The sequence below is a fragment of the Artibeus jamaicensis genome, unplaced genomic scaffold (assembly GCF_021234435.1).
Source record: "Artibeus jamaicensis isolate MK-2021 breed Jamaican fruit bat unplaced genomic scaffold, CSHL_Jam_final contig_685, whole genome shotgun sequence".
Taxonomy (NCBI): domain Eukaryota; kingdom Metazoa; phylum Chordata; class Mammalia; order Chiroptera; family Phyllostomidae; genus Artibeus; species Artibeus jamaicensis.
Window position 1 is genome coordinate 28548057 of NW_026521924.1, and position 26297 is coordinate 28574353.

At 53.9% G+C, this 26297-nt stretch overlaps 1 protein-coding gene and 1 long non-coding RNA gene across 2 annotated transcripts; one reads left to right on the top strand and one right to left on the bottom strand.

Moving 5' to 3' along the window:
• Positions 1 to 12329: 12329 nt before the first annotated feature.
• On the bottom strand, positions 12330 to 17243 carry LOC128628300 (uncharacterized). The gene is made up of 3 exons (XR_008392637.1): positions 16990 to 17243; positions 15280 to 15358; positions 12330 to 14412 (listed from the first exon to the last, which is right to left on the bottom strand). It is a non-coding gene; the product is annotated as an uncharacterized LOC128628300 (long non-coding RNA).
• Positions 17244 to 22367: 5124 nt separating this feature from the next.
• On the top strand, positions 22368 to 24471 carry CEBPB (CCAAT enhancer binding protein beta). Its single transcript, XM_037167198.2, has one exon. It carries the CDS (start codon positions 22562 to 22564, stop codon positions 23846 to 23848), a length of 1287 nt encoding a protein of 428 aa, XP_037023093.2. The 5' UTR covers positions 22368 to 22561; the 3' UTR covers positions 23849 to 24471.
• The last annotated feature ends 1826 nt before the right edge of the window (positions 24472 to 26297 follow it).

Consider the following 26297-nt stretch of genomic DNA (forward strand, 5'->3'; position numbering starts at 1 on the left):
CCAGCGCCGGGGGTGGTGGCGGCGCCGCCGGGGGCCTCGCCCGGTCGCGCGTCACAGCCAATCAGAGCCCGCGCCGGGGCAGCGCCGACCAGTCAGCGGCCGTCGACCCGCAGCCAACCCGGGCGCGCCGGGGGTAGGGCCGCAGCTGGGCGCAGCTGGGCGCGGAAGCGAGGTTGTCGGTGCGTCCCTGCTCCGCCCTGGCCAGTGTGCAGTGCCCGCCTCACCGAAAGACGGGCCGCGGCGTCTCCCACGTCAGTCTCGTTTCACCGTCCTGTACAATGGGCCGAGGTCTTATGCTGCCGGAGCCAGAAACGGGCATTTCTTAAGCACGCACCGTCAAGCGCCTACTGTGTGCAAGGAACGCGAGGGCGCTGGGCCAGGGAGCCAGCGCTTGGTGGGTACTCGGACAGTGCTCCCTAGTTGGGACCTGTTTCCACTGGGCCAGCTTACACAGCCCTCCCGCGTGCAGAGGTGCCGAGGCCCGTACGCACACCTGCCGTGTGCCAGCTCATGCAGTGACCCCCAGGAGCTCCTATTCTCCCGAGGGGGAGGATACTAAACGGATGACAGTGACCTTGGGAGTCACTATACGATTTGGTGAGCACCAAATATCTGTCAGCCCCCGACCCAGGAACTAGCCGGCAGCACGTCATTTACACTTACTAACCAGTGATATTGTCTCTTCAGAGGCCCTTTCTGACCACCTTGCTCCAAGGTGCCCCTCCTCCAGTCACTGTGACATCACCCTGTTTTGCCTTCACAATGCTGGCCCTGGGCAGTGAACTTGAAGTTCACATTTCCCCCACCAGAAACCTAGCTCCTGGGGGCCAGAACTTGCTTTGTTCACATCTGGATTCCACAGTCTTGATGAGAGTAGGGCGCATGGTAGGTTCAGTAAATGGTTGCTGAAAGAATTACGGCTCAGACATGCACTTTCACTCCCTTTGCAGGTGAATGACAGGGACAGGGTCTAGCTGACTTCAAAGTACACAATTGTTCACAGAAGTCCACACAGTGTCACCAAATGGGAGCCACCCTTAGAGGACAAGGAAGGACCCAAGAGGTGCCTGAGGGAAGCAGGGAAGGGAGGTAAGACCTGCCCCCCCCCCACTGTGTCTTTTGGAGTCTCTATTCTGCCCTGGTTCCCTGAAGGTTTAAGCCCTGGATTCCTCAGTGGCTAGTCACCCCAGTCACCTCAGGTCTGTCTCCTTTGTGTCCCTGCTGTGAGCAGCCCCAGTCCCCAGCCAGGCCCATGGTCCCTCCCTGCGTCCTTCTCCACTTGACTTCAAGGAAAGAAAAATTCATTTTGATGTCAGGGACAGGTTGCAGCCCAAGTCCTGGTGAATTCTGGAGAAACTGGCTCTCCTTGCTGCCATTTGTTGACACATTTGGATTTTCAACCCGGGAGCTTAAGGGCCGCTAGGCTTGGTGGGGGCTGGATCTCAGACTTCAGGGAAACCCCCTCTGAAGTTCTCTGCATGCATCCCAGCCTCCAAGCAGTTTGGGATGGCTGGTTACCCCCGGTGTCTGGTCTCTGGAGCCCTCCCGGTGGCCAGCACCCTGGGCAATGGACTACCAGACTGCCTGAGATCGTTCATTCACTCACTCAACACTCGTTTATTAAGCACCAACCTGGCCACGCACTGTTCTTGGGAAAGAGTAGGGGACATGACAGTCTCCTGGGAGGTGGGGGTCAGGGCCAGGGATGGCCTTGTCGAGAAAGTGACATTTGAACCAAGACCTAAAGGAGGTGAGGGATCCAGTTGTGCAAATATCTTGGGACAAATTATTCCAAGCAAAGGCAACAGCAAGAACAATGCCTCTGAGGCAGGAATATGCTTGGCCAGCAAGGAGGCCAGCCAGGTAGGAGTTAGGTAAGAGGCGGAGGGTGGGAGGGGATAAAGTCCTATAGGGAGGAAGAGGGAGGGCAGATGGGGCAGGACCTTGGAAGGGACTAGAGAGCCTTTTTACTTAAAGGGATCTGGGCAGTTTCTTTCCTCTGGGGTTTTGAATACAGGAATTACATTTATATTTGGAAATGTAATTTTATTTTTAATATATAGGATATTCACATGCTTTGAAAAATCGAAATTATGTATATATTATTTCATATAGTATAATGGAATCTTTACCTATTGCCTGGTTTCTTTTTTTTTCTGGCCTGGCTTCTTTTACTTTACGTGATGTCTTCAGGCTACATCCATGTTGTGGAATTTCTTTCCTCTTTATGGTTGAATAACATTCCGTCATATGGAGAGACCACAGTTTGTTTACACATTCAGTTGATGGACATTTGAGTTGCGTCCACATTTCAGCTGTTATAAGTACTGCAGCTATGAATATTCATGTACAAATTTACATACTCTTGGGTATATACTCAGGAGTAGATTTGCTGGATCATGTGGTAACTGCGTTTAGTTTTTGGAGGAACTGCCAAACTGTTTCCGTGGCAGCTGCACCACTCACATCCCCACCAGCAATTCACGAGGGGTCCGGTTGCTCCACCCCCATCCTCGCCCATGTCTGTCCACATTGCACGTGTTTGGTTACACCGCCCCAACGGTGTAAACCCTCACTGTGGTTTTGAGTTTACGTTTTCCTAATGATTAATGAGGTTGAGCATCTTTTCATGGGCTAATTGGCCATGAGTACCTATGTTTGGAGAAATCCTTTGGCCATTTAAAAATTGAGTTATTTGTGTTTGTCTTTCTTGTTGAATTGTAAGAGTTCTTTATATATTCTGGACACTAGGCCATTATCAGTGTATGATCTACAAATATTTCCTCTCATTCTGTTGGGTGTCTTTTCACTTTCTTTTTCTTTTTCTTTTCACTTTCACTTTCTTGACTGTGGCCTTTGATAACTCAAAAACATTTACTTTTGATGAAGTCCAATTTGTTGGGGACCGCCCCGCCTGGTTTCAGGAATTGTGAACCGTCTCCCATGTCTAAGGCTGTGAGCGACCTCAGAAATGTGAGCCACCGAGGAGACAAGGCTTGTCTCTGGCAGCAGATGCGGCCCCCCGCTTCATCTTTCTGCCCCTAAAGTATGGTCGGGTGGTCAGAGACAGGTGACACCCCTCAGAGGAGGGGCAGCCCAGGCCAGACACGATCACTTGGGAAGCCATCAGGGAAGGACTCGGGGGAGCTGCAACAAAGAGGGAGTGATGGACCCTCCCCATCCCACCCCTAGCCTGAGTCCCCATGTCCTCTGGGAGCAGCCCTTCCTGGCTCTAATCCACTTAAGCCTAAAAACCTATGATGGGGAAGACGGTGCAAGCCTTGTGCTGGGAATGGCGGGCTCCCTGAGTAATTAGGCCTGAGAAGGAATATGTGAACCCCTGTGATACCTGCTTTGTTTAAGAATGCTTTTAGTTAGATGATAAGGGCCCGAGCAGAAGAAGAGTTTTTATGTTCCCAAAGTTCTGTAGCCCTTTAGCTGACAGGCCCTGATTTAGAAGGAGCCCTAATGGTTCTTTGTGTACTGTCTACTGTTTACTGCTTAACAATGATTAATAAGCTGTGCCTGAACTCCGGTGCAAAAATCCCAATAAAAGCTTGACTAGGCGAGGGTCAGGGCGTTCTCTCTCCCTTTGAGAGAGTTGCCCGGCCACTCCAAGCCGCTGTCCCCTTGAGAGGGTGGCGAGGCCATTCTGAGGCTCTCCCCCCTTGAGGGAGTAGCCTTGCCGGCCCTTTTCCTCCACGGGACTCAGTAGTCCATGTGAATTTGTCTCGCATCTCATCCATGACGCCGCGGGCACTGCTGGTCAGTGCACGTGCCACCAATTTATTATTTTTTTCTTTGTGCTTTTCATGTCATAGTTCCTCATTCTTGTTTACAACTTCTTTAGATGCTACTGTGTAACTGGACTGTAATTGATTTAACTGGTTGCCTATTAACAGACACTTGGGTTGCTTCCTATCTTTGGGGGTTATAAACTTTTACATACCGTCATTTGACATGTGACAGGAGATCGGTGGGACGCACCCTTGGAGTGGGATTGCTGTGACAAATATTAAATGCCTTTGTTATTTGGGTGGATATAGGCAAACCTGTGAGTAGGTAGATGCTGCCATCGGAATCATAGGCTCATTTCTACTCCCACCAGCTGCAAGGAGGGGTGGCTGTTTCCCACAGCCCTGCCCGCCAAGTGAGGCTGCTGGAGGAAGATGAAGAGTTCAGTCCTTCAGCCGTACTAAGTGCATTTCAAGTGCTCATTAATCACAGGTGTCTGGTGGGTGATGAGTTGGACGACACAGCTAGAGAACATTCCCACCATTGCAGAAAGTCCCGTGGGGCACTTGTGGTAAAGGATTGGACAGTGACCCTGACTTTGTATTTGAACAGGGTTCCTCTGGCCATGTGTGTGGAGTGGACTTGGGGACCACGCTGAGGCGGGAGGCCGGGGAGGAGACAGGGATGGAGGGTCAGACCAGGGAGACTGTGGCGATGGGGGAAGTGGTGGGTTCTGGACGTGCTTTGAAGGTGGAGCAGCCAGGATTTGCTGGTGGATGAGATGTGGGCGTGGGGGCAAGTGAAGAGGTGGGCAGTGGGAGGGGCCCAGCCTTTGACGCGCGGAGGCTCACAGCTGTGCTTCTGAGCCTGTGTGGGTCCGTTTTCCTTCTGCTTCACAGCTTTACTGCAAGGTTCACAGGGAGCACAGCGAGAGACAGAGTACCTGGCAGGCAGGAGACACTGCAGAGGTGTCTGTTACCTCCCCGGCTGTTAAGCTGGACTGGGAAGGTGGTGGGAGGAGATCCACTCCTTCACCTGAAGTTCAGGGCCCTGCAGATTGGGCCCTGCTCACTCTCATTTCCTCTCCTGGTATCTCCTCCTGTCGGGAGTGCAGGGCCTTTGCACGCACTGTACCTGCTCCCTGGTTCATGCTCTGCCCAGGGAGCCATGCAGCTTGCCTGTTCTCCTCCTTCAGTTTCTCTTCTCCAGCTCCTTGGAGCTCGGAGACTCAGGCTGCAAAGCTGCCCGAGATGGACACCCCCAGGGTGTCACAGTGTTGAGGGGCGGGGCCTTCCAGCACCTGCAGTCCCAGCAGATTGCCCCATTCATTCAGTTGCCAAATCTTTACTGAGAACTGCGTGGGCCGGGAGCTGTGTAAAATGCTGGCAGTACAGCAGTGGACAAGGCAGATGAGGCTCCTGCCCTCACAGTTGCCAGAGGGACAGATGATAAATAGGAAAAAAGGTAATGGAACGTCAGGTGACATGGACAAGCGATGTGGAAATGAAGCAGGTGCAGAGGTGGCTGGAGAACGATAAAGGTACTTCATCAGTCGGAGGAAAACGGAGGGAGCGATCAGCACGGGGGATGAGAGCAGAAGCGCATGGTCAACGGTAACGACCGTTTATTGGGTGCTTTGCTGTGCCAGGTCATGCTATGGCCTCGATGAATCTTCACGTCCCTCCCAAACACAGCTCCGTAAAACAGCATTGACTTACTGCTTCTCACAACCGTGCGCCTTGGCTGGTGGTTTCTCTTCTGGTTTCACCTGGGCTCATTCATGCAGCTCCATGCAGCGTCCAGCTACAGGCCTGAAGGCCCAGCATGGCCTTATTCGTCCTGCAGTGGTGGGTGCTGGTTGTTGGCGGGGGTGTCTCAGTTCTGTCTGCAGCCTCTCTTCTTCCACAAGGACTGGCTTCTTAACCTGGTGTTCTCAGGGCAGCATCCAAGGATCCTGGTCTCCGAAGCCTCATAAAGTCACTTCTTCATATTTTATTAATCAAAGCAATTCAAAGACCAGCCCGGAGCCCTCTTGCTCCCTTGCATCTCGTTCCTGTTCCTGGGCCAATCACTGGCAGGGGGATAAGAGTGCCCTTAGACCCATCGGGGCCTCGCTGGGACCTGGAGTTGAGGTCACTTCCCTGTGACATGTGGGCTGGCCGGGGGACTGGTGGTCGTGGGAACGAAACTGGGGGCAGAGGCGGGGCTGTTGCTAACCACTGTTGGGCGACATTTCTTTCTCGGTATTTTACAGACCCAGACAAATGCAAAAGGTCTTCTTGCCTGTGACGCTGACACTGAGAACCCTTTTCTGGGAGACTCTTGGGCCCATGGCTTGAGTTGGGGCCTGGTTCCTGGGTACAGTCATGAGTGGTTTTTCTCTTTAATGGGAGCAAGGGGGAACAACCTGTTAAAACCATGGTTTATAAGCTAGAATAAAACATAGGTGGTATTTTTAAAAGCCTTTAAAGTAATCTCTAGAATAATTTCAAATTTACAGAGAAGTTGCAAGAATCATACAGTAAACTTCCATATCTTCTTCCCACAGTTTCCCTAATTGCCAGCATTTCGCTACACTTGGTTCGTTGTTCTTTCTCTGGTAATTTTTCTGAACCATTTAAGAGTCTGCTGTAGATACCATGTCCTTTTACTGGGAAAATTTCAGTGCGCACTCCCAAGAAGGAGGACATTCTCTTATATGACCACAGTATAGTTTCAATATCAGAATGTTCAGTGTTGATAAAATGTTATCATATCCTTTCTACTGTCCGCATTTAAATTCCTCTAATTGTTTTGATAATGACATGAAATCCTTATTCTTAAACTAGTGGCTGTCAAGGGCATTGTGCCTCTTCCAAGGAGACAAAACATGCGCCTGGCCAAAGCGGAGAAGATCTGTAATACCCACCAGTTTGCTGGGAGAGTCTGTGCTTGGAAGTCCTCCCAGGCGGGGCGTGACTGGGGTCCCCAGGGGACATTTGTCAGTGTCTGGAGACTTGCGGTTGTCACACTGGGGGTAGAGACATGCTGCTGGCATCCTGTGGGTAGAGGCCAGGGATACTGCTACACACCCTACTATGCACAATACAGCCCCAGCCCCAGAGAATTCTCTGACCCAAAATGTCAGTAGTGCTGAGGGTTCAGAAGCTCTGATCTGTAAGAAATATGGGGAGAGACCCCCTCCCTCTGCTGCATTTGCAGCATCCCGTGGGTTTATAAGTCACCCTTGTGATTCTGTTTCTTCCCAGCTACCCTGGGAAACCCTGTTCCCATGGGCCTAGGGGGGTCCAGGCAAGTCTGTTAATGATCGTCTTAAACTGGAACCAACCTACATGCCCCATTTGGAGGAGACTGATACAATAAGACAGCCCTGGCTGGTGTAGCTCAGTGGATCAAGCACGGGCCTGTGAAGCCAAGGGTTGCCGGTTCAATTCCCACTCAGGGCACATGCCTGGGTTGTGGGCCAGGTCCCTAGTAGGCGACACATGAGAAGCAACCACACATTGATGTTTCTCTCTCACTTTTTCTTCTTCCCTTCCCCTCTCTCTAAAAAGTAAATAAGTAAAATATATTTTTTTAATTAAAAAAAACAAAACAGTGTAGTCCCGCGGTGCTCGTGGCTCTTGCCTTGGCGCCGTTTGCTTTTCTGTGACGTGGGGCTGGGGAGCTGAGACTGGAAGGATGCCAGTTATCTGGGGCCCTGCTGCTCCTCTGTGACTTACGGTCGTGACTGCTCCTAACTCATGCATGACGGACACGTTGAAGTTACGTGCTGACACGTTTCCTGGCTTTTATTGACAGGAAGCTGCCCTGGGCTGTGTCCCCGTTGGAACACAGGGCAGCGCCTCTGCTGAGTCACCTGCGGCTCAGGGTCTGGCTCAACTTAAAAGCACCTGCCCTTTCTTCAGCGCCAACTGTACATGAGGCTGGGTGCTGAGCCTACAGTGTAACTCTCACCACTCCCTCACAGGATGAGCACACCCACTCTCCTGTCTCCAGTCTATAAATGGGGAGAAATTGAGGCTGCAGGAAAGAGAGAACCAGGATCCACCCTCAGGTGGGTCACGTTCCAAAGTCCACACTCTTTCCAGTCTGCTGTGCCTTCTCCCTCACCTGGAGGGTGCTCAGAGAATGTATGAGTGGCAGAGGATGGACAACATATTCACCGGTAATAGAGCCCTGAGTTTTAGCAGAAAACAGGGTAGCTAAGTTAGTAATGACTCTCTGTTCGCAGCTTGCCTTACAGTAGTATAGGACATGTGGCTAACTCCAGCCAATAGAATGAAAATGGAAATGGCAGGAAAGAGTCTGGTTTGTGCCCTTAAAGGGGCCAACTTCTACTGCCTTTTCTCAACTTCCCACTGGTAGGATTGTAGATATGATGGCAGTGCTCCGGCAGCCACTTTGGACCATGAGCAGGAAACTGCTGGTTGGAGATGGAAGAGCTATAAGATAGAAAGAGTCCGGGTGCCTGACACCATCCAAACTTGGACAGCTTTTATTCAGATGTTGTGACACAGAAAAATGAACTGTTTTCTTGTCTAGGAGACCTTTGTTATTTGAGCCTTTCTTAGAGCATTGAGCCTGCATTTCACCAATGCCTTTATTAATTGATTGAATTAGGTGATTAAGTAACATAGACAGCAGTCCAACCCAGGCCTGCGCACATATAAAAATGTATAAAGACCAAATTCAAGCTGAGGGTGAAGGCACTGTCCAAGCACAGAAGAAAAATTCATGGGTGGAGGTCGCCATTTCCAAACCTGGGCTTTCTATGAGCTTGCTGTGTTTCCCTGGGCAATACATGGGCTCTGTCCAGGCCCCACACTCCCCGGGTGTGATCCAGGCTTGGCAAGTTCACGGACTCCATGTAGTTTAAAGATGTCTAACGCCCTTTACAATTCTATTTCTAGGACTCCATTCCTGGAGAAATTGCCACCTCGTAGCCCATAAACACAGGTGCAAGGATGTAGCTTGTGGAGCAAAAACTTGGAAATATCCATAGAGATGATTTAAATAAACGATGGCACATTCCTGGTTTGGAGCACTGAACTGCTGACTGTGGCCCTGAGGAATTCCCTGCTGACGCTCGCTGGCACAAAAGGTTACTGTAGCCCAGCAGCCAGGCAGCGGGAACTTCCAGAACAGGAGAGGCTCTGGGGAGCTGTGTGGGTAGTTTTCGAAGCCACAGAACAGGGGGAGACATGGAGGGCAGGCCAAGGCCAGGAGGTTGGCCTGGGTCTGAGTTCCAGCTTCACCACTTCCTGGCTGGGTGAGCGAACACAGAGCACCGGCCTGCCCTGGGCTTCAGTTTCCTTTTCTATAAAATAAGGACCCCAGGGCCCATCTTACAGATGTCTGGTGAGGATTCAAGGAGTGACAATTTATTGGATTATTTATTGAACCAACACTGGGTACCAGTGATGTCAGTGATTGATTGGGAATTTTGTTTAGGTACTAAGGGTACCTAGGACGCGGATCCTGCCTTCATGCAGCTTGCAGTCTAGTGGGGGGACGACAATAAAGAAGTAAACGTGCATATAAGAAAATTTCAGCCCTGGCTGGTGTGGCTCGGTTGGAGCATCATCCCATAGACTGAAAAGGTTGTGGGTTCGATTCCTGGTCAGGGCACATACCCAGGTTGTTCATTCAAACCCCAGTAGGGAGCGTGTATGGGAAGACAATAAAGTCTGTTTCTCTCTCTCTCTCTTTCTAAAAGCAACGAAAATTTGTCCTTGGGTGAGGATTAAAAAAAAAAACAACAGGAGATTTCAGGTGTTGTTGACACTTTGAAGGAAACTACAGCAGGAGCGGGACCTGTGGGGGTGGAGGGAGGCACTGTGTCCTGGGGAGGGCGTCTCCGAGGAGGCCTGAGCAGGGCCTGGCGCCGCTGCATCTTGTGTGTGCAGATGCAGTGCCGGCGGGAGAATCCGGCTCATCCTAAGTGCACAGTAAGAGGTGGGGCACGGTCTTAGCCGGCAGAGGGATTAGAAGGGAGAATCGATTGCCCAGGCTCCAGTGCGGTCGTGGAGAGTGAGAAGATCCCTAGGGCCTGGTGGGTGGCGAAGCGGCTGCTCCCTGAGCAGGCCCAGCTCTGGGAGGTCTCGGGCAAGTCGCCGCCTGGGCCTCTGTTCCCTCATTTGGAAAACGGTGCTAATGCCCACCTTGTGAGAGCAGGCATGTCATGGGCTGACTGCGTCCCCCCACAATTCATGTGTTGAAGCCCCAGCTCCCAGCACCTCGGAACGCGGCTGTATTTGGAAATAGGGCCTTCAGCGAGGCGATTAGGTTAGAATGAGGTCATTGGCATAAGCCCTCATTTGATGTGATGGTCACCTTCTAAGAGGAGGAGATTTGGACACAGAGACGAGTCCAGAAGGAAGACCATGTGAAGAGGGAGAGAAGAGAGCCGCCTGCCAGCCAAGGACAGAGGTCTCGGAAGGAAGCCCTGCTGATGTCTGACTTGCAGCCTCTAGAACTGAGAAAACGCCGTGCGTTTCTGTGGGTTAAGCCACACAGCCTGTGGTACTTTGTTATGGCCAGTGCAGGGTGACAGACGCAGGGCGAGGGACGTGGACAGGTGCACAGGAGGCCCCTGATGGAGCCTGGTGTCCTTGGCCTGGCCACGTGGAGCTTCTTAGCTGAGCTTGGGCCGGGCTCATCCATCCCCAGCAAGACTCGGAGTCGGTCAGTAGTCTTGAGATGACTGAGGTGACTCTGCCTCGGGGCCCACGCTGTGCCCCAGGGTTGGCCCAGACTTGGGACCCAGCTCACTTAATTTCTGCCCTCCCCTCTGGTCCACTGCTCAGTCAATCCACAGACCTCACATGATGCCACTGTGGCTCTTCTGTAAGTTGTGGTGTGGCTGGTGTACCAACCAGCTGGGGTCCAGTCTGGAGAATGGAGGCCGCTCTAGGAATTTTGGCCAGAAAGAACGGCGTACAGGGCATTGTGTATGCAGGTGCTGGGAGAGCTAGGACCCTCGTGGGGGCTTCCTGGTGGGAGCTGGAACCAGGAAGGGGGGCCTGTTGGGCAGGGACTGGTCCTCTTTGCTCTCAGACCCATTTCCTGCCCTTTCCTTGTTCTGCTCTGAATGAATTATGGAGGAGCTGACCCCTGCAGGCTGCATTTCCCAGGCTCCAGGTCAGCTGACTTCCCAGTGGCCAATGGGAGGCCAGAAATGGCGGGGGGGGGGCAGAGGCCAGAGTAATTCTCCCTTTCTCCTGACTGCACTCCCATCAGTGGCCGAGTCTCCTCCAGGCTCCAGCTCCCGCAGGACTGTCCACTGTGCTGCTTGCTTGGCTGGGTGACCCAGGCTACGGTAACAGGACCTCTCTCAGTCCCCCCAGCTTAGAGGTGGCAATAGCTTTCTGTCGCTGCCTATCTCTGAGCTTCTTTGCAGTCTATTGCTTGGCTTCTGGGGGCCTCCATCATCTCTGTAACTGCTTCCCTGTTGGAAAGTCTCTCTGTTTAAATGCTCAGCGGTTTCCAGGTTAAACAGTGATCGACAGGAGGAAAGACTATGAGAGAGAACTGGCCAGTGCCCAGCACAGCAGGCCTCTCCAGCCGCCTCTCCTTTCTCCTAGACAAAACCCCAGCAGCCTGCAGATTCGGAGAGGCAGCTGGGGGACCAGGAGGTGGCCCTTGAGTCAGACAGGCCTTGTTTTGTTCTCTCTCTGCCACTTGTCAGCTCTGCAAATGCCGTCAAATCACTTCCCCTGCACGACCTCAATTTCCTTCTCTGTCAGGGGGGCATAAGGGTCATACCCTCCGATTCAGTCCTGTTCTGAGGATTTGATGAGATGTAGCCACAACCTTAAAAAAGAACAGGAAAAAGGAGATTCCCCTACCAGCAGCTAAAAGGTAGACGCCATTAAAGTAAGTGGGGTGCGGCAGAGTAGGGGTCCAGAGCAGCCCGTGGGTATGGGAGGAGTGAGGACATGATGAAGGCCACCAGCAGCCCACCTGGGGGAGGAAGAATTGTTCAGAAGATGGTGCCGGGAAACCAGCTCCAGATACACTGGATCCTCACCTCACACTGTGAACCGGGGTGGACTCCGGGTGGAGTAAGACTTAAAGTGCAAACCTGCAACGTTAGTTGGAATTATGTGCACACAAGGGAATACTATTCAGCCCTGAAAAGGAAAACATTCTGACACATGCCATGACGTGGATGGATCTTGAAAACATTATGGTGAATGAAATAAGCCGGTCACAGAAGGACTCATAAAGTGTGATGGGCTTACACGAGGTACGTAGAGTAGTCAAATGCAGAGGGACAGAAAGTAGAGTGAAGGTGTCCAGGGCCTGTGGGGGGCGGGGGGCAGGAGGCAGAGATGGGGGTCAGTGTTTCATGGGCACAGAGTTGTTTCTCGGGGCGATGGAAGGTTCTGGAGGTGGCCGGTGATGATGGCTGCACAACACTGTGAATGCCTTTAATGCCACTAAATCGTACCTTTAAAAATGGCAAAAGTGGTACATTTTATGTTATCTGCATTTTACCATAATAGAATAGCACCGATATAGAAAAGGTATATAAAGCATTTAAAAATTTTTATTTTGATGACACCCAAATGAAAGGATTCTGGCCAAAGAATACCAAGGCCAACATCAACAGACAGGTGTCAGGGTGTGCAGACCCTGCAGTATCTAAAACAGCAATGCCGAGACAAGGCGGGGACACTAGAAATAACACAAAGACGGCAGCCTCAGTGGCAGGGGCAGGACAGGTGGGAGAGCAGTTTGCAGCAGGGAAAACCACAGGCTCAGGAAGAAGGCTCGAAAATATGAGCGACAGGAAATGCAAATGGAAAAAGCCAGGACAGAAGACCTCACACCGAGGAGGCTGATGGGTAAAATTAAAAAGTTGGACAGCACCCAGATGTGGGTTTCCAAATCTCCATTCTCCAGTAAAATGAATCTGGGCAGAGCTAAGAAAAGGAAAAAAAAATTGAGCCTGGGAACATCTTGTCCCCCAAAATAAGGACATGTTCAATGAATAATGGAGCTGTGGTCACATTAAATGGTGGACACGGGTCAGCTGAAAGGGGGCTCACACTGGCCAAGCCTGGGTCAGTTTGAGCACCAAAGTAAATGATGGTGGCGATGGATTTAGAGCCCATGGAATAACATGAAATCCACACTGATGTAAACAAACAGAGACAGAGCAGTACGGTTTTAAGATATGTCCACAAATGATCTGACACTTTCCTTCAGAGGCGGAATCTAATTTGCTCCTTCCTGACTGGGGCCAGACTCAGCGATTTGATTCTAATGGGTAGATTGTGCCAGAAAAGTAGGTCCTCAAAGGCACGTGCGTCTTTCTTGCCCTCTCTGGTCCCTTGCTCTGGGGAAAGACATGTCATGAGGACACGCGAGCAGCCCTGAGCTGTCCAGTACAGTGGCCACCAGCCACCTATGGCTGTCAGGCACCTGCCGTGTACCTGGTCTAAACTGGAATGTGCTGTGTTAAGGAGACACTGAGTTTCAAAGACAGCATGAAAAAAAAAAGATGTCAACTCTCCCCATACTTTTTCAAATTGAGAACATGTAGAAATGAGAAGGTCTTAGGTGTGCTGGGTTAAAGAAAATATACTATAAAAATGACTCACCTGTGGCTTTTTCAGCTGTGCCTACCCAAAAACTGGCCATTAAACATAAATATGTGGCTCAGGTTAGTTTTCCCAGACCACAGTGCTCTGGACTCAGCTGAGCTTCCAGATAACTCGGCCTGAACTCTTCGAAAGTGTCAAGGCCACGAATGAGGAAGAAAGGCCTGAGGGACTGCTCCCAACTCAAGCAGAACACGTGCAGACCCCCGCCCACCACACCCCCAACCGTGTCTTCATGAACGAGAGGTTGACACTCGTTTCTCTGTGTGGACACTTATACTCAGTGAAATGCACAGATCTCAGGTGGACTTTATGTTCTTTTCGACGAATGCATCTACCTGTGTTAGACAAACCCTTTCCAAGATACTGACCATGAAGTAGGTTGAACTGGGTCCCTCAAAAAGATACATCCCAGTCCTAACCCTTGGTACTTGTGAATGCAGCCTTACTTGGAAACAGGGTCTCGTGGATATAACCAAGTTAAGATGAGGTCAGGCCGGATTAGGGTGGGCCCGACCTCCAGGGAGTGGTGTCTTTACAAGAGAAAGGAGAAGGAGATCTGAACACAGACACTCGGGCAGTGGGGGAGGGGATGGCCATGCGGAGGTAGGGGCAGAGGCTGCAATGATGTATCTACAAGCCAGGGAGACGCCAAGGGCTGCCGGAAGCCACTGGTATCTGCAAGAGGCAAGGAGGAATTCTCCCAGAGAGTCTCCAGAGGGGACGTGGCCCCGATCCCAGATTCCTGGCCTCCAGAACTGCGAGAGAGTAGATGTACATTGTTTTAAGCCACCTAGCTTGTGGTGCTGTGTTATGGAAGCCGGAGAAAAGGAGCACAGGACATTAACCACAATCCCCCAAAGGCAGCTCAGGCCCCTGCCCAGTCAACCCTGCCCCCGCCCCCAGCCCAGCGGTGTCTTCCATCATGGACTAATTCTGCTTGTCCTACAGCTTCCTGTAGGTGGACCCATGTGGCCCGAATCCCTTTGTGGCTGGTACCTTTCACTTGGTACGAGGTTGTGGAGTCATCCAGATTGCTTCTTGCCTTTATCAGTGGTTGGCATGCCTGTAATGGAAGTCAGTTTGCTGGGTTTGAAGTTAAGGAGAGGAGTGGACAAGGAGGATGGGAAATTTCTCTTCAAAGCTGGGCTTGGAGTAGTACCCTGCCTTGGGGTCTCTGATCTCTCAGGCCCATCACCTACCTACCTGTGCTTTCTCAGCTCAGGTAGCAGCTGGGGAGGTTGGAGGCTGGGCTCCATCGCCACCTGGTGGCCATTCTGGGCAACGCAATCACACGTGCCCACACTGGGCCCAGATGGGTGGGGTCAGGCAAGTGTTTATTTTCTTGGATTGCATCCTCAAATCACTGAGCACCTACTGAGCACTTGCCTAAGTCCGTTGTGTGTGTGTGTGTACAGAGATGACCCAGGTCAGCCTGACCTCCAGGGGCTCCGAGAAGAGGGAGGTTACACAAAACTAACTCTAATGGGGGTGGAAGAAGGGCCTTGAGGCACAGAGTGCAGAGGGCAGAGGAAGCAGAGAGTAATTTGACATTCAGCGAAAGTTTTTCTGGCTATTTCTCAGCTGGAGTGACAGGGAAGGGTGTTAGAGGCAGAGGGAACAGCATGAATGAAGGTGTGGAGGCAGGACCATGCAATGCACGGCTTTCTAAACTCCACCAAATAATGCCATACAACGCCATGGCGAGCATTTTAAGGTGAAAATAGGATGTAAGTCTTCCTGCAGCCTGAGGTCCTCAGCCCTTCTCCTGTGGTAGACGCACTGTAGGGCTCCCAGTGAAGCAGCTGCCTGGTGTGTGTACCCTGCTGAGTCCCCTGTGCGTCCTCCTGCGCTGACTGATGGATGTGTCAGAAGGGGGGTGTGTGCCAGGTGGGCGCTTGAGCTTAAAGAAGGCCTAGCAGGGGTGTCCAACCTTTTGGCGTCTCTGGGCCACACTGGAAGAAGAAGAGCTGTCCTGGGCCACGTATTAAATACACAAACACGAACAAAACCTGATGAGTAAAAAAAAAAAATTTAAGTAAATTGCTGCTGTTTTCTGTTACTTATGGCCCTCCCAGCAAGAGACGATATCCTCATACGAATCCATGAGTAAATTGCCAAACCTCCCCTCCTTTATGTGGGGGTTTGCACACCACACATCTTGTCCAGCACTTTAAAAAAAAAAAACAAAACTTAACAATAGATCTGCCCTGGCTGGTGTAGCTCAGTGGATTGAGTGTGGGCCTGTGAACCAAAAGGTCGCCAGTTTGACTCCCAGTCAGGAGACATCCTGGGTTGCGGGCCAGGTCCCCAGTAGGGGGCGCCGAGAGGCAACCACACATTGATGTTTCTCTCCTCTTTCTCCCTCCTTTCCCGTCTCTCTAAAAATAAATAAATACAATCTTTTAAAAAGTAGATCTTGGAGATGAGTCTAGATGTGTGCTGTTCAGTACAGTAGTCATTACCCACAGGCTACTTAAATGTAATTAAAACCAAACAAAATAAAAAATCCAGCTCCTCCTTCACACCGAGCACCTCTCAAGTGCTCAGTGGCCCAGCAACAACTTTGATGTGGTTCCATCCTTCCAGAAAGTTCTGTGGGACGGGGCTGCTCCGGACCCTCTCCTGCAGAGCTGCAAAGTAGCAGCTCTATTTTCTGGTAGACAGTTTCTGCTGTTGCCATGTCCCCGCCCCCCACCCATTCGTCTCGCAGCAGGTGGGAGTGTCTGCAGCAGAAACCCCCAGCATTTCTGGGCGCCAGGGCAGTTCTCATTCCGGTAGCCGCAGCCCAGTTCCTTGAGACTGGACCTTTGTAACACTCCGCACAACCACCAAGAGAGCCAGAGCACCCAGCTGCTCCCCACACCTTCACCGACACTGTTGTTCACATTTAAGACGATTAGCTAATGGTGAAAGTTTTCCAGACAAATGTGACTCCCAGGACACTTCTGCCACTGCCTCTTTCATGTCTCGATACCACGGGGCACCTTGCCATGTCGACACAGGGAGACCTACCTTGTCTTCTTAAAAAATTGGTGGTAAAACTCACATAACATGAATTTCACTATCTGAACTATTTTTAAGTGGACAGTTCAGTGGCCTTAGGTACACCCACCTTGCTGGGCAACCATCACCCCCGTCCACCGCTAAGAACTCCGTCATGTCCCCAAACGGACCCTCTGTGCCCGCGGAACACTGAGTCCCGCTCCTGCCCTCTCCCGGACCCTGGCCACCACCCTTCTCCTTCCTGTCTGCGTGAGTCTGACCCCTCCTGGCACCTCGTATAAGTGGAGCCTACAGCATTTGTTCTTCTGTGGCTGACTTATTTCACGACTTCCAGGTTCATCCATGCTGCAGTATGTATCATTCTTAAAAAAGAAAAAAAGACAGAAGACTGCCCTGACTTGTGTGGCTCATCCCGCAAAGGAAAGGTCGCTGGTCTGATTCCTGGTCAGGGCACACACCTGGGTTGCAGGTTCAATCCCCAGACGATCAATGTTTCTCTCTCACATAGATGTTTCTCTCCCTCTCTTCCTCCCTCCCTTCCCCATCTTAAAAAAAAAGACTGAATAATATTTTATGGTAGGCGTAGTCCACATTTTGTTTATCTTCATACATCAGTGGACACTCGGGTCACTTTCACCTTTTGGCTGCTGTGGATACAGGTGTGCAAATATCGGTTCCAGATCCTGCTTTCGGTTCTTTTGTGTAGACGCCTAGAAGTGGGATTGCCGGATCATGGGGCAGCTGTTTTCAATATTTTCATATTTTGAAACTTGAATAGGCATCGCGTCTCCTGCGGTGGCTGCACTGTTTCGCAGTTCCGCCCACCGTGCACCATGGCCCAACTTCTCCGCCGGCCACCGGCCCTAGGTGTCTGTTCTGCTCAATGACAGTCACCCTAGAGGGTAAGAGGGGGGTCTCTCATTATGGAGTTGATTTGCATTTCCTAATGATTAGGGATATTGAGCATCTTTTCATGTAGTTTTTTTTTTTTTTTGGCCATTCCTAGATCTTCTTTGGAAAAATGTCTGCTCTAAGTCCTCTGCCCATTTTAAGTTGGATCGTCTATTGCCAAGTTGTAGTTTTTAAAAAAATACAATCTGGGCATTAACTTCTTATCAGATACGTGATTTACAAATACTTTCTGCCCTTCTGCAGGCTACCTTCCTTTCCACTCTGCCGACTTTGTCCCGTGCTGCACAGAGGTTTTGGGCTGCTTTATCATCGGACCTATCAGCAAATCCCATATGCTCTGCTTTCAGAATAGATTCAGAATTTGACCACTTCTCCCCACCTCCGTGGCTACCAGCCTGGTGGGCCCACCATCCCATCCCTGGCCTCCACAACGGGCAGTTTCCTCCTCTCGGGGCTCCCCGACTCTGCCCTTGCCTCCAGTGCAGTCCATCCGCCATGTGCAGTGAGAGGGATTCTGTTCAAACCTGAGGCAGAGCCTGTCCTTCCTCTGCTCAGGGCTCCTCGTGGCTCCGGCTCACCCAGAGCAAGAGCCCACGCCTTTGCAGAGGCCCACAAAGCCCTGTGTGATGTGGCGCCTGCTATCTCTATGAGATAGTTTCCTGCTTCTCTCCCTGTACTCCACCCACAGCAACCACCTGGGCCAGGCGTGTTCCTGCCTCAGGGCCTTTGCACTTGCCATCCCCCCTGCCTGGCACACTCTCCCCACAGCTACCTCATTCCCTCGTCACATTCATGATTTTGCTCAAACGTCACCTCCCCTGAACTAGAACTAAAGTCAAATCCCCCAGCACTCCCCACCCCCCCTTGCTGTATTTTCCCTCTATGCTTATCAGAATTCCACATAACATGTACCTTCCTCATCTACCTTATTTACTGTTTGTCTTCCCCAAGGGTATTGTCAACTTCGTGGGAACAGGAATCGCTGTCAACAAGGCGGCAAAAAGTACTTGCTGCGTGACTAAGTGAAAGCGAGCGCTTTTTGACTGCCTGTTGAGCATTTTTATTTCTCCCAATGGCCTGCGCATGTCCTGTGAGCATCTGTCCTGTCCACAGTGCTGACCTCTGGATCCCAAAGCAAGGCACCCAGTAGCTCCTCCTTCAAAAGGATTCCCGTCACTCCTGCATTCCCAGCACTAGCCACATAGTGGCAGCATATGCTCAGGCAAGTTTTGCTAGCCAGCCCTGAGCGTTTCCCAGGACTTGCAATTCTAACCCCTAGGACATTGGGCTTGGCAGTCTTCCGGGATTTAATCTTAGGCCCATTAGGCGAGGTGGGTGTGGGGGCGGGGAGGAGGGAGTGGGTCTCACAGAGGAGGCCTGGTGTGGAAAACCTCAGACATTGGAATTGGGGTTCTGGCTTTTAAGACCAGCTCTCCTACCAGTTCACCACGATCTTGGGGGAAGTCTTACTTAACCCTCTGTGGGCGTTTTGCGAGGTTTTCGTGACTTGCCTTTTGGGGGGCTGGGGGGAGGTCTGATGTACCCCCACATGCCAGCTGGGGGAACATGGCTCAGAACTCCCAAGAGAGAGGGGGATACTATTAACTTTATAGATCATGGACTGAGGTCTAGAGGGGGACCCAGAGCACCCCAGCCAGGAGGCTTCAGATGGAGAACACAGTCCAACCCCTGCCATCCCTCCAGGCCAAAGCTACTAGAGACCATCTCCATGGACCATCTCTGAAGGGTCCCCTTTCTGCCTATTTTTCTGCCGGCTGCCTGACTTCTAGGCCGCTCTGCAAACACCTTTATTGCTCTCTGTCAGAGCCGCACCAACGGGATTTCCTTTGGGCGAGTCACTTCGGTTTTCTCCTCCTGGAATAGACCTCCGGAGACAGAGCCCTGAAAGCAGTTTCTGGGTGGAGGAGAGGGCCCACTCCCTCCACAGCCCCCGCCTGGCTCCTGCCCACTGCTGCTCGTGGCCAAGTGAGCCCAGCTCACAGGCTTTCGGTTATAAAAAGAGAAGCTGAAAATTTGAATTTTGATGTAAAGTCTCCCGACTTTTAAATGTTGGCAATACATTCGTTGAAAAAGAAACAAAACAAAGGGGAACACAGTGGGGTCAGACTGAATGTGTCTTTGGGGTGGGTGTGGCCACTGGCTGCCAGGGTGAGACCCTTTCCAGTCTCGGTTTCCACAAGCGCCCATGCAGGACGTAACTGGGAGAGAGTGCTGTGGGTGCTGTCACGTGTACTCCGGGTCCTTGCTGCCTACAAGGCCACTGGGGCGTGCTCCTGGCCTCTGGGTCACAGTGGTCTGGCTCCCGTTGGCTCCTCCCCAGGAAAGGCAGGGCATTAATGTTGAGGCAGCAGGCAGGGCTCATTGAGCAATGAACCTTGTAAAAACAAGGTCTTATGTCACCTGGGCAGGCACGCAGCCTCCCCGAAGGACACCTGGGATGGCACTGAGGTGGCAACTGCACTGATTTCCCTTTCAGGCCAGAATGGGGAGTCCTGGGCAGGGAAGGAAAGCAAAGAGCTCAGTGTTTGCGGGGTGCAGTTCCATCCCAGAGGCCAGAAGGGCAAGACCTGGTGGGAGCTGGTCTCCAGGGTCCGGGGTGCCTCTCGACCCCACGCCAACCTTCCCTGGGCCTCAGTTTTTCCACTCTGAAGATGGGGTTCCCGTTGCCAGGCCTGTTATGATTTGCCACAGACCCAGAGGGGAAGGTCAGGCTAGGAGGACTTTAGCCCTTCCCACTCCTTTGGTGGGACCTTCAGCAGCCACACACTTAGCTCTGCTCGGCCTCATTTTCTTCTCTGTAAAGTGGAGATAAGAACAGGACCTGATTCCTATAGATAATCAGGAGGATTAAATGAATTAATACACGCAGAGCTTAAAAACGGGGCTCAGAGACGGTGGAAGATTGGCTTGAGGATGTGAAGAAAATCCTCCAATGAGCTTTAGATGCCCCCCCCCAGGTACTGCTGCATCTTCCCAGAACCCTGAGAGTTGGGGGGTGCTGAGGCTGTGAGGGGCGCCATCCAGCCCAGCTACAGAGGGGCCTCACTGCCTTCATCCACTGGGCACCCTCCAAGTGCCGGACACTTTTGTAGGCACTGAGGCAACGGCAGTGAGGGAAACAGCCCTGGAGGGGCTGACCTGGGGAGGGGACAGCAGGGACAGAGAGCAAGATGAGTAGGTGTGCAGTAATTTTGACAGTAATGAGAAAGGCGAGGGAAACAGCAGGGGGATGTGACAGCAGTGACTGAGGGCAGGGGACCTTCCATGGGGAGGTCTGGGAGGCTTCTCTGAGGAGGCAGCCTTTCAACTGAGCCTGGGGCAGAGCTGGGGAAACAGTGTTCCTGGTCCAGGGGGCAACGGCAAATGCATTCACTCGCTGGCAAATAAATCTCAGGCTTGTCCAGCCCAGAAGTCCCGTATTTGGGGGACAGCCCTCGTGCAGTGGGCAGCCTGGGAAGAGACTGAGGTCGACAAGACAGCAAGGCAACCAGGATGCTGGTGGCTGGAGATAAGGGCTGGGGGAAGGGCAGGGAGCAGGGAGTTCACCGGCAGGTGGAGCAGGGAGGGCCTCCTGGGTGGGCCTCCAGCTCAGTCCTGAGTGTCCCATGTGCAACCTGGAAGGCCTGGCTGGGTGGCCCTGGGGCTTTGGATCCCTCCCTAGCACTGGGAAGGCCCAGAAAGCCAGCAGGCCGGGCCAGTGTTTCAACCCTGCACTCCACCCCCTAAAGGGTACTTGGAGATGTCATTTCTCCCGCTCTCTGCTCTGTTCTCCTCTCCGCTCTCCGGGGCAGAGGTCACCCCAGCTCAGCAGATAATGCTGAAGGTTGAGCAATGCCTGCTGGTCCGCCAGGGCCAGGGCTGGGGTCAGTGGGCCGGGGGTCAGCCCCAGGCAGGCTGGGAGCTCTTGCCTGGGCCTGAGGAGCTGCCTAAATGGCCTAGGAATGGGACTGGAGAGGGCAAGGGGCTGCTGGAGCCCACTCAGCAGGGAGGGCCTCAGACACCCTTTCAAATCCAGGGTGGCCATGGGTTTTGGCAACTGTGAACCAGGGGCACTGGCCTGGTTTTCGCTTTCAGCGAAAGCCTAACACTGGCAGTGGGAGAAAGTGAGCCCTGGGCCCAGGCCTGCTGGCGGGCATGGCGGAGCCTTGGTAAATGGGGAAGTCCCTCCTCTCTGCACGGCCCCCATGGGGCCTGGCTGGACCCCCTCCCCACCAGTCTCAGAAACAGGTTTTGTGACCTCGGGTTGGCAAACAGATATTAAGGCGCCCAGGTAAGGATTCTTCTTTCCAGACTAAGGGGGGGACATACAGCCACATGACTTTGGGTGTGGTAGGTGCCCTCCAGACCTCTTTGTACCCTCTGGGGCAGGCTCTTCTTTCCGATGTGCTTCCCAGAGTGGACTTAAAACTAAGCCTTATGTGTGGGCGTCCGTGGTGGAGACAGTAATACAGCTCATAACAGGGAGGACACCTTCGTGGAAACTCAGAGAAGTGACTTCCCCAAGGTCACACAGTGTGGCAGAACCAAGCTCCTTGCCCACTTCCCCGGGGCCCAGGTCAGGGTCGGGTGGGGCTGGAGAAGACCCAGGTGTGGTCTAAGGGGGGGCGGCCAAGTGTGGTGGATAGGGCGAGGGAAGGGGCGAGGCCGACCCCCGCAGACGCCCAGAGGAGCGCGGCTCTCCTACCCCTGCGCCTTCGTATTGGAGGGGGATTTCAGAGAGAAGTCGCCACAGATGTGGAATCCCCTCCCTCCAAGAGCTGGGGACCGGGGCACATTTAGCGGCGGGGCCGCGTCCGGGAAGGGCAGTGGAGATAGTCACTTCTGCCGCAGACTGCACTCGACTCGGAGTTGCTGTCTCCAGGATGCCGCCTGGGGAGCATCCTCTCTGTGGGGCGTCGGGTCTGGGCGCCGCGGATCCTGAAGCCACAGCCTCCTCCTCCAGCAGGGGGCGGGCCGTCGCCGTCTGGGGGAAGGCGACCGTTTGCCCCCTCCCCGGATTCCCTCCTTCTTTCAGTACATCCTCCAAGCCCAGAGGGGCGGTTCGGGGGCGGGGTCGCACCTCCCCTTCTCGCTCCCAATCCCGGGGCAGCTGGGTGGGAGTCGACAGGGGGCGTTAGGCCGCCCCCCGGGGCCAGGCCCTCCGGGGCCAGGGGACCCCCCGAGGGTGAGCTCTCGGTTTTCGGTCAGGCGGCCTACCTCTCGGGGGTCTCAGGCAGCCACAGTGTGGCCACGTCCCGGCGGCAGCGGGAGGGGCCCAGGCGTGACGCACCGTTGCCATGCGCCGCCTTATAAATAACCGAGCTCAGGAGAAACTTCAGCGAGTCAGAGCCGCGCACGGGACCGGGAAAGGGACCTACCCGAGGGTCCAGCCGCCAGCCCACGTACTAGTAGCGGCCACCTCGGCGGCAGCGGCGGCAGCAGCGGCAGTAGAAGAAGCGACCCGGCGCAACTGTTTGCAGCGAGGAGGCCGCGCCACCTGCGGGCCGGCCGGAGCGGGCAGCCCCAAGCCCTCTCCCCGGGCACCCGCGTTCATGCAACGCCTGGTGGCCTGGGACCCAGCATGTCTCCCCCTGCCACCGCCACCTGCCTTTAAATCCATGGAAGTGGCCAACTTCTACTACGAGGCGGACTGCTTGGCTGCTCCATACGGTGGCAAGGCGCCCCCCGCGGCCAGATCCGTGCCGCGCCCCTCCGCCGGCGAGCTGGGTAGCATCGGCGACCACGAGCGCGCCATCGACTTCAGTCCGTACCTGGAGCCGCTGGGCGCGCCGCAGGCCCCGGCGCCTGCTACGGCCGCCGCCACGGACACCTTCGAGGCGGCTCCGCCCGCGCCCGCCTCCGCGCCCGCCTCCTCCGGGCAGCACCACGACTTCCTCTCCGACCTCTTCTCCGACGACTACGCGGGCAAGAACTGCAAGAAGGCAGCCGAGTACGGCTACGTGAACCTGGGGCGCCTGGCTAACAAGGGCGCTTTGCATCCCAGCTGCTTTGCGCCCCTGCACCCGCCGCCCCCGCCGCCGCCGCCGCAGCCCGCCGAGCTCAAGGCGGAGCCGGGCTTCGAGCCCGCGGACTGCAAGCGGAAGGAGGAGGCCGGGGCTCCGGGCGGCGGCGGCGCAGGCATGGCGGCTGGCTTCCCGTACGCGCTGCGAGCCTACCTCGGCTACCAGGCGGTGCCGAGCGGCAGCAGCGGTAGCCTGTCCACCTCCTCGTCTTCCAGCCCGCCCGGCACGCCGAGCCCAGCCGACGCCAAGGCTCCCCCAGCTGCCTGCTATGCGGGGGCGGCGCCGGCGCCCTCGCAGGTCAAGAACAAGGCCAAGAAGACCGTGGACAAGCACAGCGACGAGTACAAGATTCGGCGCGAGCGCAACAACATCGCGGTGCGCAAGAGCCGTGACAAAGCCAAGATGCGCAACCTGGAGACGCAGCACAAGGTCCTGGAGCTCACGGCCGAGAACGAGCGGCTTCAGAAGAAGGTGGAGCAGCTGTCTCGCGAGCTCAGCACCCTGCGGAACTTGTTCAAGCAGCTGCCCGAGCCCTTGCTCGCTCCCTCCGGCCACTGCTAGCGCGGCCCCCGCGCGCGTCCCCCTGTCGGTCGGCCTCCGCGCTGTCGGGCGCGGGGTGGCCGCGAGACTCCGGGAAGCGCCCGCGCTCCCGCTCCCGCTCCCGCCCCCGCCTGTGGTGGCGCCGGCAAAACTTTGGCACTGGGACACTTGGCAGCGCGGGGAGCTCGTTGGTAATTTTAATATTTTATTATATATATCTATATTTTTGTCCAAACCAACCGCACATGCAGATGGGGCGCCCGCCCGTGGTATTTAAAGAAGAAATGTCTATGTGTACAGATGAATGATAAACTCTGGCTCTCCCTCTGCCCCATCTGCAGCCGCCGGCGGGCGGGCCGGTTTCGAAGTTGATGCAATCGGTTCAAACATGGCTGAACGCGTGTGTACACGGGACTGACGCAACCCACGTGTAACTGTCAGCCGGGCCCTGAGTAATCGCTTAAAGATGTTCCACCGGGTTGTTGATGCTGTTTTTGTTGTTGTTGTTTTTTTGTCTTTTTTTTTGTATTATAAAAAAATAATCTATTTCTATGAGAAAAGAGACGTCTGTATATTTGGGAATCTTTTCCGTTCCAAGCATTAAGAACACTTTTAATAAACTTTTTTTGGAGAATGTTTAAAAAGCCTTTTGGGGGCAGTAGTTGACTTTTGATTTTTTTCCTTTATTTTGGATTTCCATGATTTTATTTGGCTTTTCTGGTGGGGGGGTTGTTGTGCCTGGGGGCTGCTAATTTTTTGGGCTGTTGGGTGGGGGGCGTCAGTTAGTCTTTCTCCTCTGCTGCTCCCCGGGAGGGACTCTGGAGGTGGGAGTACCGGGGCTGGGTGGGAGAAGGAGCAGAAATGTGCTGGGTCACCCTCTCGAGATGACTCAGGGCCCCTGGGTGCTGGGAGGAGTGACTGGGGCCCCTGCCTGGGGATGGGGTCCACGATCTCTAGCAGGTCCTGAGCGCCAGGCCTGGAGGTCTGCACAGTGTTTAGGGCCTGTGGTTGTTGGAGGAAGGGGTATAGGTCTTGGTTCTACTGAGCCCAAGTTGGGGCCGGTTCTTTTGGTAAGTGTAGTGGGCTGGGCTGTTTAAAAAATACTTTGTGTTTATATAGATTTTTAAGAGAGGAGACTGGGTGTGTGGGAGAGCTTGGGTTTGTGTGTTCCTGGCCAGTTTGGGTGTCCCTGGCCAGCAGGAGGGGAGAAGCCCGGCCAGATGGAGGGAGGTGGGGGGAGGGGTTTCTGCCCTTCTACCCCCTTTTCTCGGGGTGGGAGATTGAGCGCTTGCCCTCTTTGCCCAGATGTGGACACGAAGGCCCAGCCTCGCCTGCTTGTTCAAGGTGGCCGAGCCTAGGTTTGAACCTGAGGCCCCTGTTCCTGATTCCCTGGGACAGAAACAGCTCCTGGCGAGGCTTCTGCATCCCTGCCCCCGATAGCCTCCCACCCCTTTCCACTGTACCCACACCCCTGTTCAGCCCTGGATCGCATTCCTGAGAGTTGAGGATGTAGACGGAGGGTTAGTGGATACATGTACGGCATCCCGCGGTGCCTGGCACGCAGGAGGTGTTATATAAGCCTTTGCTCTTGTTATTATTTTTCACTGGGAGACTCTTGGCATTTGGCACCCGGTCTGCAGTGCAGTGTGAGTGTGGCAAAGGCTTGCCAGGGGCCAGGCGTCTGTGTTAGCCCTGGACTGGCCCCATCTCATTTAAACTTCACAACCTTTGCAGAGGTGGGTACTATTATGAGGCTGTTAGAGCAGGGTTGTTTTTTTTTCTTATGGGCCAAGGGACTGGTTCAGGGGTCCCTCTGCCTTAGGAATTCAGCAATGGGGCATGGAATTGGGGGGGGTTGGTTCATAGATTATTTTGCCAAGGGCCTGGGGCAGCTTGGATGTGGGGAGCAGCTGTTGATTCTGAGAACGCAGAGTGCTTTTCTCCTCCCTCTGCCTGTGGGAGCCTGGAATGTGGGGGACGGACACACTTTTTCTCCACCATCACGGAGCCGAGGATCAAGGCAATCTCCACATCCCTAAGGCAGGTGCCTCCTGGCCTCCTCTTCTTGGCACGAGGACTGCGTAACCTCACTTCAGATCTGGCCCTCCCCACCCCCCGCACGTGGCCCCAAACAGGTCTCCTCACTGTGGCCCGCGGTGTGACCCTGGAGCTTCCAAGTCAGTCCAGCACTAACCATGACACATCTGCCCAACTACCTCTACGATTCACCGGCTGAAGTTCAAAGGCCAGGGCTATGGACCTAGGGAAGGGGGTGGCTCAGTCTTTGGGGTGGGGGGAGGGTCGCAGTTTAGGAACGAATGTCTCCCATCCCAGCTCTCCCCCTGTGTCACTGAGCATGGTCTGGCGGCCGCTGCTCACCCACTTTGCAGAGGGAACGGAGGAGGCGAGGTTGCGAGCAGCCTGGTCAGATGGCGACACCCAGGTTCTGCTTTCCTGGGCACTGCCGGCC

Coding starts and splice junctions, on each gene's coding strand:
- CEBPB (XM_037167198.2), top strand. CDS start 22,562: ATGCGCCGCCTTATAAATAACCGAGCTCAGGAGAAACTTCAGCGAGTC.